Source organism: Helobdella robusta, assembly GCF_000326865.2.
Source record: "Helobdella robusta unplaced genomic scaffold HELROscaffold_123, whole genome shotgun sequence".
Lineage (NCBI taxonomy): Eukaryota > Metazoa > Annelida > Clitellata > Rhynchobdellida > Glossiphoniidae > Helobdella > Helobdella robusta.
The window spans coordinates 125,874-142,698 of NW_008703677.1; the positions used below are offsets into that span (position 1 = coordinate 125,874).

At 34.6% G+C, this 16,825-nt stretch overlaps 2 protein-coding genes across 2 annotated transcripts; one reads left to right on the top strand and one right to left on the bottom strand.

The window, feature by feature from the left end:
* Positions 1-2,828: 2,828 nt before the first annotated feature.
* HELRODRAFT_195027 (hypothetical protein) lies at positions 2,829-11,781 on the top strand (the record flags this gene model as incomplete). Its single annotated transcript, XM_009013908.1, has 16 exons — positions 2,829-2,906; positions 4,364-4,462; positions 4,691-4,839; positions 4,989-5,048; positions 5,188-5,363; positions 5,456-5,598; positions 5,681-5,902; positions 7,082-7,185; positions 7,485-7,569; positions 7,774-7,959; positions 8,154-8,339; positions 8,487-8,632; positions 8,706-9,198; positions 9,340-9,454; positions 9,761-10,100; positions 10,161-11,781. The coding sequence occupies 15 exons, from the start codon at positions 2,829-2,831 to the stop codon at positions 9,982-9,984; spliced, it is 2,466 nt and encodes an 821-aa protein (XP_009012156.1). The 3' UTR covers positions 9,985-10,100; positions 10,161-11,781.
* Positions 11,782-16,340: 4,559 nt separating this feature from the next.
* HELRODRAFT_128675 (hypothetical protein) lies at positions 16,341-16,589 on the bottom strand (the record flags this gene model as incomplete). The annotated part of the gene is made up of 2 exons (XM_009013909.1): positions 16,341-16,382; positions 16,452-16,589. Coding segments are annotated over 2 exons (180 nt in total), but the record flags the coding sequence as incomplete, so codon positions are not given.
* Positions 16,590-16,825: the final 236 nt, after the last annotated feature.

Here is a 16,825-nt window from a genome sequence, read left to right on the forward strand (position 1 = left end):
ATCTTTAATCAGCTAATTCTAACTAAGTGCAATCCGCCAGATTCCACGTCTCAACTGATCTTCTCACATTTGTTTTTTTTCCAATCACATCAATGAATTATGCAAGGTACTTTTAACGGTTTATTCGGGATTTCCGCCCATTGCTACTTTCAATTCTTCTTCATAGTTTTTGTTCCAGTCAGCAACATATCATCACAGCCACTGAATACAATGCTTCTCATATCACGTTATTCTATTACTTATAATAATTATAATAATAATGGAAATAACATTTTTTTTGTTGTTATTATTTTCTTCTTTTCACAACTTGTGTTTGTTTGATTGCATAAATACTTTGAGAGCGATTTGATTTTGTCGGTGTGCTGATGCTGCTGTGTTCTTGTTCTTGTAAGGGCTGTTCATTGATCTATCTATCTATCCATCTATCTATCTATCTATCTATCTATCTATCTATCTATCTATCTATCTATCTATCTATCTATCTATCTATCTATCTATCTATCTATCTATCTATCTATCTATCTATCTATCTATCTATCTATCTATCTATCTATCTATGGGACAAACAGCAAGGCATTTAGGCACTCACATTCTCATCAGTTTAACGTATCTCTGGTTTTGTTCACGTTTCATTTAAATTGTTGCCTCATCACAACATAAGATCAAAATTATTTATTTGCATTGTTTTTTTTTACTGCATTTTAAATGACTGTCCATTCCACATTAAATTAAGCTTCACAGTTTTTATATTACTTTACGAAAAATATCATTTTTTGCAATTTATCGCTCTTTTTTAAATTAATTTCTTCCACGCATCATTCACTCATTCACTTTTTACAACAAATTTTTGTCATTCGTTTTGTACATTTTTCCTTTTAACGCATGCGTCAAATGTTATATCAGCAATATAAACTACTCAATCTGCTTAGACATTTATTTGCGCCGTCAAACACCAAACTCTCATTGTTTTATACATACATACTGCTTTGCAATATGTATGTATATATATATATATATACATTATATATACATTATATATATATACATTATATATATGCATGTGCATGTGAGGCCAATTTGATCTCGTCAGCTCATTGCATTGAAGCCAGGCTGACTGACTGACTGACTGACTGACTGACTGACTGACTGACTGACTGACTGACTGACTGACTGACTGACTGACTGACTGACTGACTGACTGACTGACTGACTGACTGATTGACTGACTGACTGACTGACTGACTGAATGGCTGGCTGACTGGCGGGCTGGCTGACTGACTGACTGACTGACTGACTGACTGGCTGGCTGGCTGACTGGCTGACTGGCTGACTGATGGATGTTTTGTATCACTGCACCTCAATTATTTATTATCATGAACCCGTGAACGTGCTACATGCTAGGCTAGTTTACATTTCTGATAACTGATTTCCGAACAACCTTTCACAACTCATTTACACCATGCATGTATGCTTCATTGAGCGTGCTATGCTTTATGCATATACATACATACATATATATATATGTATATATACATATATACATATGTATATAGTCATTATTTCAATTCATTTTATTTGTATTAATTTTTCTGTATTTTATTCAATTTATTAAACTTATAAATCTATGACATTTATTAACTGTTATTATCAGTTATGTATACCCTCGTTTAACATTTTAAAAAATTTTGTATTCAATATATTGTTATTCTATTTTTATGTTGTTTTTGTCTTTTTGTCTGGTTGGTTGGTTTGATCTGTTGTGTGGTTGCCTGCCTGTGCCATTCATCTTTCTTTGTTCTTTTTCCTCTTTATTTCATTTCGTTTCGTTTCGTTGTGTTTGTTGTAGTGTAGAGTTTTTTTTTTAATTTGTTGATCCGCTCGTTGCTTACTTACCAATTTTACATCTCCATTTGCTAGTAGTCATTTTTCCTTCAGTTAACGTGAATTATGTGCGATAAGTGAATTATGTTTTAAGAGTAATTGTTTTTAGGTGAATTAATTAGTTCGTGAATATTTTCGGTGACTTTCGTACTAGATATTTGTCAAGTGCGTACTGTCAAAGTGAGTTATCATCTTCATTAGGCGAATTATTTTTTTAGTTGAAAATTACCCAACCTGAATTATTTCAATCTGTCAACCTTAGCTTGCATCGCGTTAAAAGCAGATACAGGAGCAAATACTTAGAAGACATTTTCATCATGGTTATGTTTAGGGGTTAGACTAACAATAGTATTCTTAGCGATAAGTTACATGAAAGTCTGCAGTGTGGGATGGTGAATGATGAATTCAATTGCACCTATGTTACGCATGCCACAATCGCAAGTCATTTTATTACGTGCTCTCATGTCATGTCTCATTTTTCGTTATTGTGATGTTCTTTTCGGCCTTTTGCTCAAACGGAGCTTACATTTCAATTTGAAATGAAACTTTTAAATTAATATATATATATATTTATGCAATGCCTCAAGTTTTACGGCTGTCATATACATTTACTTGCATTGGTTGCTTGCACATTATTTAGCAATTTTTTATTAATTTTGTTATTCAATTATGATTTAGTGATATGCATTCTATTGTTATTTGAATTTGTTATATTTTGTATGCGTGCCTACTTCGCTTCTATGTGCATTCATTGTTATTATTAATTATATTCTAATATATCGTACCACTTCATTTTTCGTTAGCAATTTTTACATTTTATTCATTTGTAAATTATTAATTTCATCTATTCCATTCATTCGTTCGTTCGTACATTCTCTCATTCATTCGTTCGTTATTTAATTTTGTGGTTTTTGTTACCAGTAGAGATTGTTTCAACATTTTACACAATGATAATGTTGAGATGGTTCACCGACCTGATCACTTCAAGAGCCTGCATGCAGTGGAGACTGTTGAAATGTTTGTTCGTTCGTTCGTTCGTTCGTTCGTTTGCTTCTTGGCAGGCTGTTCATTTTGAAACTGCAATCTTTTGTCACATCTATCTAAACTTTCATTCCTTCATGAGCGCTGATGTTTCGATGTGATGGCATCATGCACGGATATTCGGAGTTTTTGACATTATGTACGTTAATAACGCTTCTTTTTGTGTACACGGTTTTCAATGAGCAATTGATTAATTAATTTTAAATTTTTTTGAAAGTTCATTCCATTATTGCCACTTATTCATTTGGTTTTATTCATGACCACCACCACCAACGTCATCATGCATGCCTTATATTTATTTGTTTTCTATCATTCATTCATTCTCCTATTCGTTCATTCATTCAATTATTTATTCATTATCAATACTCAGTTATCCTTTGGCTGGTGTGTGTCATCAACTTCCATGCATCATCAGCCTGTAGACCCGCACGTATACACGCGCACTCACATACAGATGTTACATCACATTCAAACTATTGTGCAACTCTCAATTATTGATCTAACTTTAAAGAATAATAATTGTATTTAATTAATTTCCAACAATAATAACCCTCTCACCCTGCCTGCCAATCTGGCGTTTCCGTTTGAAAATCGCCGTAAGATTGCCAGCGTGGATTAATTTACATTTGAGCTGCTGTCCAATTTCTTACTTAAGAAAGAAAATTTTTTTTTTTAAATTTTGTCTGGAGGTTGAACGGGGATGGGTTGAATGTGGTTGCTATCGAAGACGATCGCATTCCATATTTTTATAAAATTGTTTTAACTTTCCATATAAAACTGAATCTGTAACATTTGTCTAATTTAAAAGTTCAACATTGTAGATCGTGTAAAATGTAGATTAATTTTCAATTTCTTTTACGAATTTACTAATTAAATGATAGTTTTAAAAAATTAAACTCCAATTTTAGTTATCGTTGACCGATCATGTTGTTTTTTGTTGTCTTCTAATGGATTCTTATGATGATGAGGTTATCTATGAGTCTTCTACTCTATCTATCTATCTCTATTGCTATTCTATGTTTATCTCTCTATCAGATAGGAGTCTATATCTATCCTATTATCTGTTATAATAGTGTTATCAGCTATATTCTATTCTATGATTCTGCCTGTCTGTCTGTCTGTTTGTTCTTCCCAAATCAAATTCAAATCTATTCTTCTCCATCTTCTCTTCTCATTCTTCAAATAAATCTTCACAATTGTCAATAATTAATATTAACAATGATAAACAGATAAACTGATAAATCATAAAAAAAATCAAAAATGTCTTGCCTAAAAAATTAATTTAATTATTTTTTATTGTTTAAGATATTTTTTCATTATTTGTCACAAAATTATTAAATAATATTCTTCAAATGCATTATATTATATTATCAAATATTTATGCAATTTATTCTCTGCTATAAAATATAAATATATAATATATATTGTTTTGCAACTTTAGGAGCTGAATTTGCAATTTTTAAAAGAAGAAGTGACAGAGGATGCAATCTTTTGTGTGAATCTGAAAAAAGTTCATTTTAGTGACAACAGCACAGATCTGGTTGGTGGTTAAGTTAATTTTTTCTTTCCCTTATGAATAATGTGTGAAGAGATGAAAACATTTATTATTAATATTAATTAGAGAAAGTGCTTAAAAAAGTTTGAGTGTGGTTAGTGCTTCTTAGTTACTGAGTTTACTAGTTTCTTTTAAAGTTTAGGGTTTTTTTTATTTTTTTCAAAATCAAAAGTAATGAAATAAATCTTAAAATGTGTTTTTTATCATGTTTAGAATAATGAAGATGAGAAGAAGGCCAGGTTACAATGGAGATTAGAGGAGCAAAGAATTTTAAAATGGGGCACCCTGCCTAAAATTGTTGAATGCATGTGCCAAGCATCCGGGGAAATCAATATTTTGTTTGTCGACATCCTCCTAGCCACGTTTAGATCATTTACTAACGTTACAACACTCCTCCAAACAATTATTGATTGGTAATTTAATCTTGATCGAGTTTTTTATCATATTTTTGAAATGATTTGTTTCAAATGTTACATTTAAAACTACTTTCAAAATATATTTGATTTGAAAGGTACCTGAAAGTTACCAGTGAAATAACAGGCAACAAACTTTATGGAGAAAAATTAGATAGGTTACTTAACCAACCTGCAATTCATCAAGACATAACCAATTTGACAAGAGGAATGATTGAATGAATGACAAATAAATTTTAAAAATTGAGTGATGGAAAAAATGAGTGAATGATTATTTTTTAATTTATCCCTCGACAGAAGTTTAGAAAAAATCTTACTATTATGGCTGGACAGATATTTTGATGATTTTTTTGAACCACCGACATTCAACTCACTCAGCCAGTTGAATTCATTTGTTCAGTCACATTTTTCTGACTCTCAGCTTGCTAGAGAAACAAAAGAAAGAATGCACATTTGCTTAATGTCAGAATCAGGTAACTTTATTGAATGATGGTGATGACGATGATGATGATGGTGATGATGAGTTGATTCAACTATATTTGAATGAGAATGTTGTTGACGACAGTTGAAGATGATTTGATGTATGGTTCGATGCTGGATGTGGTTGAGTGGGTTTGGAAGACACACCTCCCCGTCTTCAGTCCTCCGTTTGATATCTTCTCCATTCCTCCTTCTTACTTAGCACAACAACTAACATTCATCGACTCCGTTAGTATTCATTTGGTGTTTGTCGGTGACCGTTTTTTGATTGATCCTTTGGTTAGTTTACTGTTCTTATAATACTTAACAGAAGTTATTTGGGAATGTGCAAGCACATCACTGCTTGGGCTCCATCTGGTCACAGAGGAATGATAAAAAACTGTCGACTTCATCCCGTCCCTACTCTGTACTTGCAACAGTCGAACACTTCAATGCCGTCTCGTACCGAGTCATTTCTACTATTTTGAAGTGGCCATATGCAACAGTCACGAATCGAACCGTCATCCTTGAAAAGTGGATTGTCGTAGCTCATGTACGTATTCATTGGAGCTCCAAGCAGAGAAGATTTTTCAAAACCGCCCGCATCTGCTGAGTTCACGTCCGCGACCGTCCGCTCATTATCCGCACCGCACTCGCGAACGGGCAACCTAAATCGGCAGTCTTAATCTATGTTTAAAATTAGAAGCAACACTAGAAGGAAATCTATTTACAATATAATGAATTCAATAAATTTCTAATTTAATGATTGAAATAACATCGGCCTGAACAACGAGCACAAGATGAACGACGATGAGGAACTCAAACAAGCTATATATTTATTTGATATTTATGAAGATGTTATGTTTTACGTTGGTTGTACCAATATATATATATAAATGTTTATATATGTATGTATGTACAGTATGTTAATTTGTATATACGTATGTATGTATCGTATATGTGTATGTATGGTGGTGCATCAAAGCATCAAAGATAGATACACTTCACACATACGTTTTGTATAACACACATTTGCACACACATTTACATTATGTGTGCATGTATGGACGTGTATAAGATTGAAATAACTTTCTTTATTCAAATCCACTGAAGTAATTTGTAGAAGCTGCTTGCTTGGCTTTATCACCGTGGACCCAGCTGTGGTCCTTAAATACACATACATACTCACACACGTACATATATGCAAACAAACGAAAAAACAACATTTATTCTGGAAATTTTTGAAAATTTTGCTGGCGGATTTTAAATAACGCACTTGAATCCGCATTTGCGGCAACCTGCACAGACAAAAACCGCGGAGTTTTGAGAGTTTGTTATCCACGGTTGCGGTGCGGTAACCTAATGGTTGTGGTTATCCGCTTGGGGCTTTAATATTCATCCTGCTCACCTTTTCTTACTTTTCAATGAATTTTTCATTTAAATTTTTAATTGGTTTCATTGCTGGTGGTTGGATCTATTTATTTAATTATTATCAACCATTTTAAAATTTCTAATAAAATCAATATTCATGAATAATATCAATATTATTATTCCTACTGCTACTGCTGCTGCTATGTGTATACGTCGTTGCATGGCAGCAGCCAATGAGCTTAACATCGCTTCATTAGTACTAACTGATGTCTCTGTTTCGAATAGATATATTACTAAATTAATGTTTGAGTTGTGTAGTATCGTTAATAATTGAAAAGATTTCAATTGAAATGTGCTGTAGGAATGCAAGAAGCTGAAGAACTTTTCGTCTTTGAAGGCCATCATTGCTGCCCTCCAATCAAATTCTGTCTTCAGATTGAAGAAAGTTTGGCTGGCTCTGTCCAAGTATGTTGATGGAGTTGACGAGAGGACGATGGTGATGATGTTCACTGTATGAATATAGGTCTAAGAGATAAGCTACAAAATTTTATTGGTCTTTAGTAAATTTTTCATTAAATAGATGTTTTTCATTGAACTGATGTTTTAGCCAATCCTTTTAAATTTGTTTTCATTTCAAGTAGTTTATTCATTTTGTATTTAGTTATTCAAATGTTTATTTATTAGGTCTGCCACTTAAATTTATTGCTGAGTCATTTTAATGATTGAAATTTAGTTTAATGGTTGAAACGTATTTGACCTGCCAGAGAGAGGATGGATACGTACAACGAGCTTGCATCTATCTTCAACGAAGAAAACAATCAGGCACTGCTGAGGGAGATATTGAATAAAGTGAGAGTCGAAGGAGATGTTGATGGTGATGTTGAGAGGGAAAATGATATTTTGATATCTGGAATTCAACGCTTGTGTGATAGTTATTGTCCAGGCAGCATTCAACTCATTGAGAACATCGCTGGATTTAAACTTATCTCAGTAACATGAAAGACGAACCTTGTGCCAAGTTATTCTAATAAATTTGATCATTTAATTTGTTAGGAAGGTGCCGTCAGGTGCACAACTGACTCGGAACATCAGCCACTCACTGGCGACCACGATTTCAATATCACTGGTAATGCTAACTGGGTCGGAGGCAGCAGAGGAAGACGTTGGAGACAGAAGATGATGATGATGATGACCAGAATGAATGCCGATAAGAAATCTAACACAACTTTGCAAAAGCTGGTTGGCTGCGTTAATTTTTAAAAATCATTCTATTGATACTTCCAGTTCTCGTTCAGTGAACGTTGTTTAGAGTAGCTCCTCTGTAGGAGTTCAAACCTATCCTGTCAAGTTCTTGCGCATAAATTCTTGATACATGTTTCCACACACAAATCGCCATAGCCGATGTATTAAGATATAAATTGTCGTCAATACAGGAAGATTCGACTAGAGAATTGGATGCAGATGCATTGAGGGAGGCCTGGTGGCAGCCTTCCTTGCACAGCACCATTCCATACTTGGGCACGCTGCTGACGGATCTGATGATGCTGGATGCTGCCTTCGTTGATGTCGACCACGAGACAAAGATGTTCAACATGGACAAGAAGAGGAAGGAGTATGAGGTAAAATTGGTTCAAGTTATTGCTCCTTTGTCATCTCATTTGCTACTTCCTATCAATAAGTTGCTCGTCGTTCATTGTTTCTGCCGGTTATGACTTCAATGGTGGTTGGCCATTTGTGAAATGTTTTAAACCAAATGAAACAAACAGGTGTTGGCACAAATTCAGATGCTGCAGTCATCATCGTCGTCGTCGTCGCAACCGCCATCATCGTTTGGTTCTTCATCATTCATTCAGCCCGATCCATGCTTTCTTGATTGGTTTTATTCTATAAGAACATATGATGATAATGAGAGGTTAGCGAAGATGATGATGATAGATGTTGGTGGTGATGATGATTATGATGATGAAAAAAATATTTTCATGCAGTTATGAACTTTCATTGGAGATAGAACCAAGTAACAACAGTGGAACTAAGGAGAAAGCACTGAAGAACCACAAAAGAAACGTTAGCCTCGGTTACTTCACCATCAGACGCAGAGGCTCCATGGATGATGGCAACCACCTGAAAAATGCTTCTTCTGCTTGCTGCACAACATCTGCTGCTGCCGCTACTGCTGCTGCTGCTACTACTGCTGCTGCTGCTGCTGCTGCTGGGTGTGGCGTGCTCGATGAGGATAGGAAGAGTATTCAGAGTTTGAAAGAGATGAGTGTTCTCTCAAAAGCTCTTACCCAACAGTTTGATACACTGAGCATGATATCGAAGTGTACCTCAATGAATAATCTCCTGGCCAATCAGAAACCTTCTTCTCTTCATTCACCACCTTCCAAAACCTTTCACGACCAATCAAATTGCATTCCCGTCAAAGTTGAACTCATTTACAATCAATCACACAGCAGCAATTTTTACAAAACAATTCTGGTTGGTTAATGCAGTTTTTGTTGCACTATTAAAACATCATTGGTGCATCATTCATTAATTTTGCCCAGATGCATTGATGAAATTTATAATATTGTTAATATTAATGATGACATATATTGTTTATATATTTATTCATGGTAGGTCTCAAATGTTGATCATGTATCGACAGTGATGAGGAAGATTCTGTCAAAATTCCACATCGAAGACGTCAGCCCAGACGAATTTGCACTTTCACAAAAGCTTGAGAACAACAGTGGTATGCGTTCTAATGTCATTCTCTTCCTTATTTATTTCAATATTTAAACTTTTTCTTGCGTTGTTTTAATATAAATGGAAGTTATTTTAATACTTGCCTGGGTTGTTCGATTTTCTGTCAGACTGCAGAACCATCAGCTGCTGAATAATATAAGAAAATATACTAAAAAACTATTTAAGTCCAGGTGGGCTGCAATTTTCAACGACGTTTGCATTAATGGAAACCTCGTTCCTAGTTAATTAATTAATTAGTTGATTAATTAATTAATTAATATAAGAACAACAGGTGTTTAAATTATTTGCATAGAAATCTACCTACCTGACCGGGGCAATGTTTACTACGCTATCAAATCATCGTCAGACGTTCGACTCATTGCACGGCTGAAAAATCAAAAGGTTATCAAAGATCACAAGAGCAAAAGTAATAGCAGAGGCTCTTCTGTAATTGCTAATAATCGGAGACTTATTCAAAGAACTAATAAGTTATCTAAATTATTCAGCTCTATGGTGTCTTTGATACCATCATCTTGATACAGTTTTGATGTTGCACTCGTTTTTTTTAAATTTAATTGCTCTGTGCCTTATTTTGTGTAATATATATATACATATATATATATATATATATATATATATATATATATATATATATATACATATGTATATGAATATGAGTTCAATATGAATGATGAATATGAATATGAATGAATATTTGAATATGGATGAGTTGTGTGCTATCATGCGTTTGCGTATTTATTTACTTTTCATTTGAAATGTTACTTTGTGATTACGTCCGTTGTTGACTAGACCTTATGACATTTCAATATATCATCCATGTGCATTATTCATTTGTTTTATACATTCAATAGCCATTCATTCAAATGCATTCATGCATCATTCTTCATACTTGTACAGAGAGATTTTTTAAAGTATTACCGGCGTGTGTTTAAATGTTGGAGTGTATGGCTGGCCACTTCATTATTATCGATTGCTTTTGGTTTAATTAATCTTTTGTATTGTAGTCTAATTAAATATTTTGATACGCTTTGATTCATTTGATCGATGAATTTTGTTCAATATTTCAGTTTAGTGATACAATTTAGATGTTTGTTTGAGATGTTTTAAAACTAACTCATGTTGGCTTAGCTGTTGGTGGTTGATCTGATCTAATACCTTCGATTTTTCAATTACTTCATCGCTTTTTACGATGTCCAATGATTTTACAAACTTTGATTCACCTTTGATTTTTATATTTTTATGATTTTTTCATCATTCGCTGTCCCCAACCCGTTGATCCGTGCACGACCAACTTTCGATTCACTATCCTGATTACCTGTCTGGCTGACCAAAGACAGCAAATCGCTTGAAAAATGTCGAATTATAAACATCACGTGATTATCGGCCATGATACGTGCTCCGTGTGACGATATTTGCGTTTTTAATTTTTAAATGCGAATTTTTTTTGTCTGATGCGTCTGATTTTGTAAGAAAAATTATCTTTTTAAATTTGTCAAGTTCTTCGATTTCATATCAGCCATTAATAACGTTCACAATTTTTGAGGTCAGGCATTTAAAAAAAAGTAACCCCACACAACACAGACCCAGCCACTGAAGGACACTTGCAAGTCAATTTATTTGGGTTTTAATTGTAAAACATTGAAATAATTGAATTGAATAAAATTGTGTGATCAATCGGTTTATAATTAAACAAACAAAACGCTGCTCAGTTATAACAAGTTATATATGTGTAATTAGTATTAGTTTTTTAACTCTTTAACAAGCCATTCCCAGTTTGAGATGAGTCAGTGATGTCCAGTTGGAGTGTTAAAAATTTTAATGGGACCAGCAGTGACATTGGAGAAGTCAGCAACGAGGTGTACGACAGTTCCGATCAACATGATTCGTCTCAGCAGAAGTGGTGGTGGTGGAGCTGGAGACCCCAACACATCACCTCCTTTTCACCAAGATATCTCTATTTTAAATCATAAAAATCAAATTGATGCAGCTAACATTGCTAATGATACCTCAACCTCTTGCATGAGTACCACTATTACTGATGAGAACGCTAAAATTGTTAATAACTTTAACAATGATGATAGTAATTTAAATACAAGTGCAAGAATTGGTCCTGAAGATACTCAAGTGAGTGGATTTGGAAGTTGCTTGCCCATTTTCAGTAGAGGAGGTGCCTCTATTGAGGGCTCAAGCGATGACATAAAAATCAATTTGGCTAGAAAATTTGAAGTGAAAAATTTTATTCACTCAAAGGAAGTTTCTAATTATGACAACATTAATTCTCTTAATGAAAGCAGTTTAATATCATCCATTGATAATAATATTCCTAGAGAAGGAGAGGGAGATGTTAAACTACAGTTTTTCAGAAATGTCGGATGCAAAATTTCTTCTCATTCAAATGTCAATGTCAGAAATAATGAGGAAGATACATCTGTGAGAATCGCAAATGTTGCAGATAATGTTGATTCTTTGAGAGTTGATAAGATGAAATTGTTGAATCGGATAATGATGATGACCAGGAGATTGAATCATCTGCACAAGAAACAAGTGAAGACAAATGTTGACCACTATTATAAACAACTGCAACAATTGCTCTCTAAAAATAATGTTAGTCAATTTTTTGTACCCTTTGTTCAGTTGATTGAAGCATGATTTTGTTTATATAACTTGTTTTGTGCCAGTAGTTTTGTATATTTCATTTCTTTAGTTGACAACAATTTCAAATTAATTAATTTTTTCTTTATTTCCCATCAGATGCTGGTAAACAGCAAATGTAGTTTTAAACACTCTCTAGCATCCCAACGAGACAACGGCGATGGCTGTCCAACAACATTCATCCATCAACAGCAGCTACATAAAAACAACAACAATGTTTACAAAAACACATACACAACTTCAGGAGATAATCATCAGAAACTTTACAATGAAGCAGATGATGACAACGATGATGAAGTTTTAAAATTAATCAATAATCAAATTGAAATTATAAAATGCAGAGCTTTAAAATATGTGGCGGCAAAGAATGATGATGGTGGTGATGGTGATGATGTGGAAGAGGAAGAAGAAACTGAAGAGAGTTGTTGTGATGAAGATGATGATGGTGGTGGTGGTGGTGGTGGTGGTGGTGGTGGTACTGGTCCTAGTGGCAGGTTATTGTTGTGGCTTCTCATGAGCGTGTTTAAAAAATTTATCATCTTTTTATTTTCTCATTTACATAACTAAAATTACAACTGAAAATTATTTTAGACAATGGATTGTAGAAGAGCGAACAAATGAAGAACAAAGAAAGAAAGAAAGAATGAATGAAGAGCGAATGAAGAAAGATGGAGTGAATGAAGAAGGTGTCAGGAACCCGTGCAGTGCTTGTTTCATGTCATCAGCAAAAAATGAATGGAATAGAACTTTGAATGATTTGCATTTAATTCAGCAGAAAATCACAACCATCAGCAAGGTGATCAGGGAAATTAAACAGACGGGGAAAATGCATAAAATAAAAAGGAAGCAGTTAGAAAAATATTTAGACCAATCAGAATTGACATGTGCCAGGTGTCAGCCAATGAATCTGTTGCTCCCAAAAACAGCAAAAATCACTAGAGCAACATTTTGCTTGCAGTCACCTGCACCTTACCTTCATGACCATGTGCCTGCTAGTCAGTTAGATATTCCATCCCAAGGTGATTTTATAGTGTTGCCATGCTTCTGCAGATGATGAGTGATGGTGAAATGATGATAATTTCGTAATTTATCCAAATATAATAACCTAAGTAGAGGTAATTTTGTAACTATTTAACAGGCTCACTGGATAGAAATACCTGCCTGGATCCGGATCCTCACAGAACAAGGTGGCTCCTCATTTAAACTGCTGTCCTTATTATGCTTTTCTTAATTAACATTGCTGCTATGATTACACTATGCTTAGCTTCCTAATGCAAATTAATCTATGACTGTCAATTTATTGAAAAATTTCTTACTTTTACATATTCATTCTTACGCACATTCAATGGTTTGTTTGTTCATTTGTTTATCATTTAGCTGGATGTCAACAATTTCTCAAGATGATCTAGTGCATTGGTTAGCCTTTCATGAGGATCACAAACTGTCTGATGTCGGAGGTGAATTAGATAAATGGGATGATGAAAATGAGGAGGAGGAGGATGAAGAAGAAGAAGATAATTTGGAGAAAAGTTGTAATGTTTGTAGCAAGTTCAGTGCTTGCCCTTCAAAAGAATCCACACACCATCCTTCATTGATAATAAGTATGCTCATATTACATTCACTTAATGCACATTCTCCTTAAATAATAATCGTTGCTTTGCATGCATATGTATATATATATATATATATATATATATATATATATATATATATATATATATATATATATTGTAAATGAATATTTTTGGTTAGGAATTAAAAAATCCAGTTTGCCTGGTTTAGTTGAAAGTGACATTTTGTCATCCGTTGATTCTCCATTTATTGACGAGAATTATGATGAGGACGGTGATCATGGTAGTGAATATTACCAAGGTAGGAGTGAGTAGTTGTGATGATGGTGGCGATGAAGATGATGTAGCTTTTAAGTTTGATCTTTCAACAGCAGGTTCCTCGTCGTCGTCGTCGGCAACATTTGCAAGCGATGTCAAAAGAAGAAAGAAATCCAAGCAGAACTTAAACCACCAAACTTCGCTATTTAGTTTACAAGTCCATCCAACAAAAGCCAATCATTCTTTGAATAATAACAATTATAAATTAAGCAGTAGTAATAATTATAATAAATATAGATGTAATAATAATTTCAAATTATCCGATAATTCTCGTCGCAAGTCGTGCAGCTACCAGCAGCAGGAGCAGCAGCAGCAACTTCCACAGAAGAGACACAGCACAAATTCCTATGATATAAATGATGTTTACATACCACCAAACATGTCTTCATGTCGACTGCAACTTCTCACTTATAAAGAAATTGACGTACCGAAGTAAGTGTCATGGACTATCTCATTCATTCATTCATTCATTCATTCAGGGGTTTTTTTAATTTTTTTAATTCTCCAATTTGTTTGTTGGTTTATTTATGTGTCGGTTGAACAATAATAGTTACTCGGTTGTTTGTTTCACCGTTAGTTTGCGTTCTATTTCATGAGAATCTTTAACATAACAGGTGGAGAGTTTTAAATGAAGAAAACCATTCAAAAGGAGAAAGCCATAGTATGAAAAACTTTATCATGGAATCATCGCATCAGCCACTTGCAACAACGAACCATCATGATCTGGAGTCTGGCAATGATGGTAAACAACAGACTGAGGCTTATGAATATGATGGGGATGAAGTTGGTGAGATTAGAATTGATGGTTGTGAAGGGCAACTTTCTGAAGAAGATACAAGTGATGAAGCCTACATGCTGCGACATCTGGCCTTTGAAATTTATGAGAAGAAACAACGCATTCCAAATGGTTTCTATCACTCAGGAATCAAATCTTTGGGATCAGTTCGAAAGAAAAAAAATGCAGGCAATGATGACCAACGTGATAATCCTGAGAAGTTCAACGAGTACGGTGCTAGTTTTGAGAAATGTTCAAGTATTGATTACGTGGAAGACCACCGTCACAGCACGCTATCTGCTTCATCTGAAACATTTGATTGTTCCAGTTGGACTTACGAATCTGGCAATTCAATTGATCACCAGGTAGATGGGGATGTCGGTTTGGAAAGGGATTTTTATAACAACTTGTGGCGGCCGTTCACTCATAAGTTAGATCTGGAAAACAAGGAGAAGAAAAAGAGGAAGAAGATGAGAACCTTTTCGGTGTCAGATAATTTCTGCAGGCAATCATCACGTGTTAGTAACGCCACTGGTCATGTTCTTCAAAGTTATATCACTGATGATGCAACAAGCAGCAGGCGTGGTCTACATTCTGGGGACAAAACCAACCCTAACATCTTTCTATTGGGTGACGATAGTCTTAGTAATGACAATGGCGGTAATAATGTCACATTTTTTACCGGTTTCCGGGAAAGTGACGATGATGCTAACGAAAATCATCTTCCGCTCAACTCGCCCAGTTGTTCAACGGCCAGTGCACTAAGTCCCTTCAATTTGAACGACAATTTATAATAAAATAGAAATCTTTATTCTCGTTTAGAATTTTTGTTTGAGGAAAAACAAGATTTATTAAATAACTTGTTTAAATGTTTAAATTTTATTCGTTGAACGTGTTGGAAGTTTTTGCAACGTGAAGATTGTAATTGCGAATAAGGATGCTGGGTTGGTCGATTGAAGCAATTTATCTCGCTAATCCGACAGTCGTCTATTTCGTCGTTCAGTTATGCTGTACCTCCGAAACCTCAGTTCAATCGGTGAGAGTTTGTTGTAGCTTGACAATTGCATTAGTATATTGGTTGTAGATTGAGAATTGTGTTATTATGTATGCCGAGACGGGTTTATGATAAATTATTTAAATTTTGATTTGTTAGAAGTTATATCGATTCGAGATCAACCAAGAGTTACCAATGATTTTATAAATGTAAATTTAACGTTTGTATGAATAAAAGCAGCTTATGTATGACGCTCGTACTGTTGTATTAATCATTCGAATGGTTGGAAGAGGTGGCGTGCATGTCTTGTACTTTCATCCATGTCTTCGTCATCCCTAGCCGTCTTCGGGTAGCTATGGTTTATTCTGTTTTCCCAAACTCTTCCGTGTTCAAAATTGTACGGAAGCAAATGATGCTTGTTGAGGTGAAGATGTTGCGACAGAGGTGATGTTACTTCGGCGTGAGGGTAAGCTGGTTGAGCCAACGAAACGGCAGCGTTTAGAATGTATGCGTATATCGCCGGGTCTGCGAGACCACCCAAGTATGGCCAAGTCATAGAAATGCGTTGTCTCTTGTCCTTCATTCGACGATTCTGAAACCAGATCTAAAATGAAAAAAATTATTTTGTATCTTTAAAAGTTGTGTATGCGCTTGTAGAAAAATGTTATGTTACCTTTATCGTCGACTCCGGTAGATTAAGTGAAGCAGCCAGTTCGCATCTTCTGGGTCTTGAAACGTAATTCTCTTTCAAGAATTCCCTTTCCAACTTTGCCAGTTGCTGCCTGGAGAAGGCTGTTCTGTAACGTCTCAATTGACTTTCATCGGATCCTCCTATTTAACAAATGCATATGTGAAAAGCTGCTCCCATTGTTTGTTCGACGTGTTAAAACTATTGGTGCGCAAATAAAATTTGTGTGATTGTATGCGTAAATTATTCCCGTATTTGAATTTGCGTATGTCTATTTGGATGTCTTTGAGTGTGTGTCGGTTGAAACAGGCAGGCAAAGTTAGTCAGTTGTGAGGTGTTAAAGAAGTTAATTGTCAAGT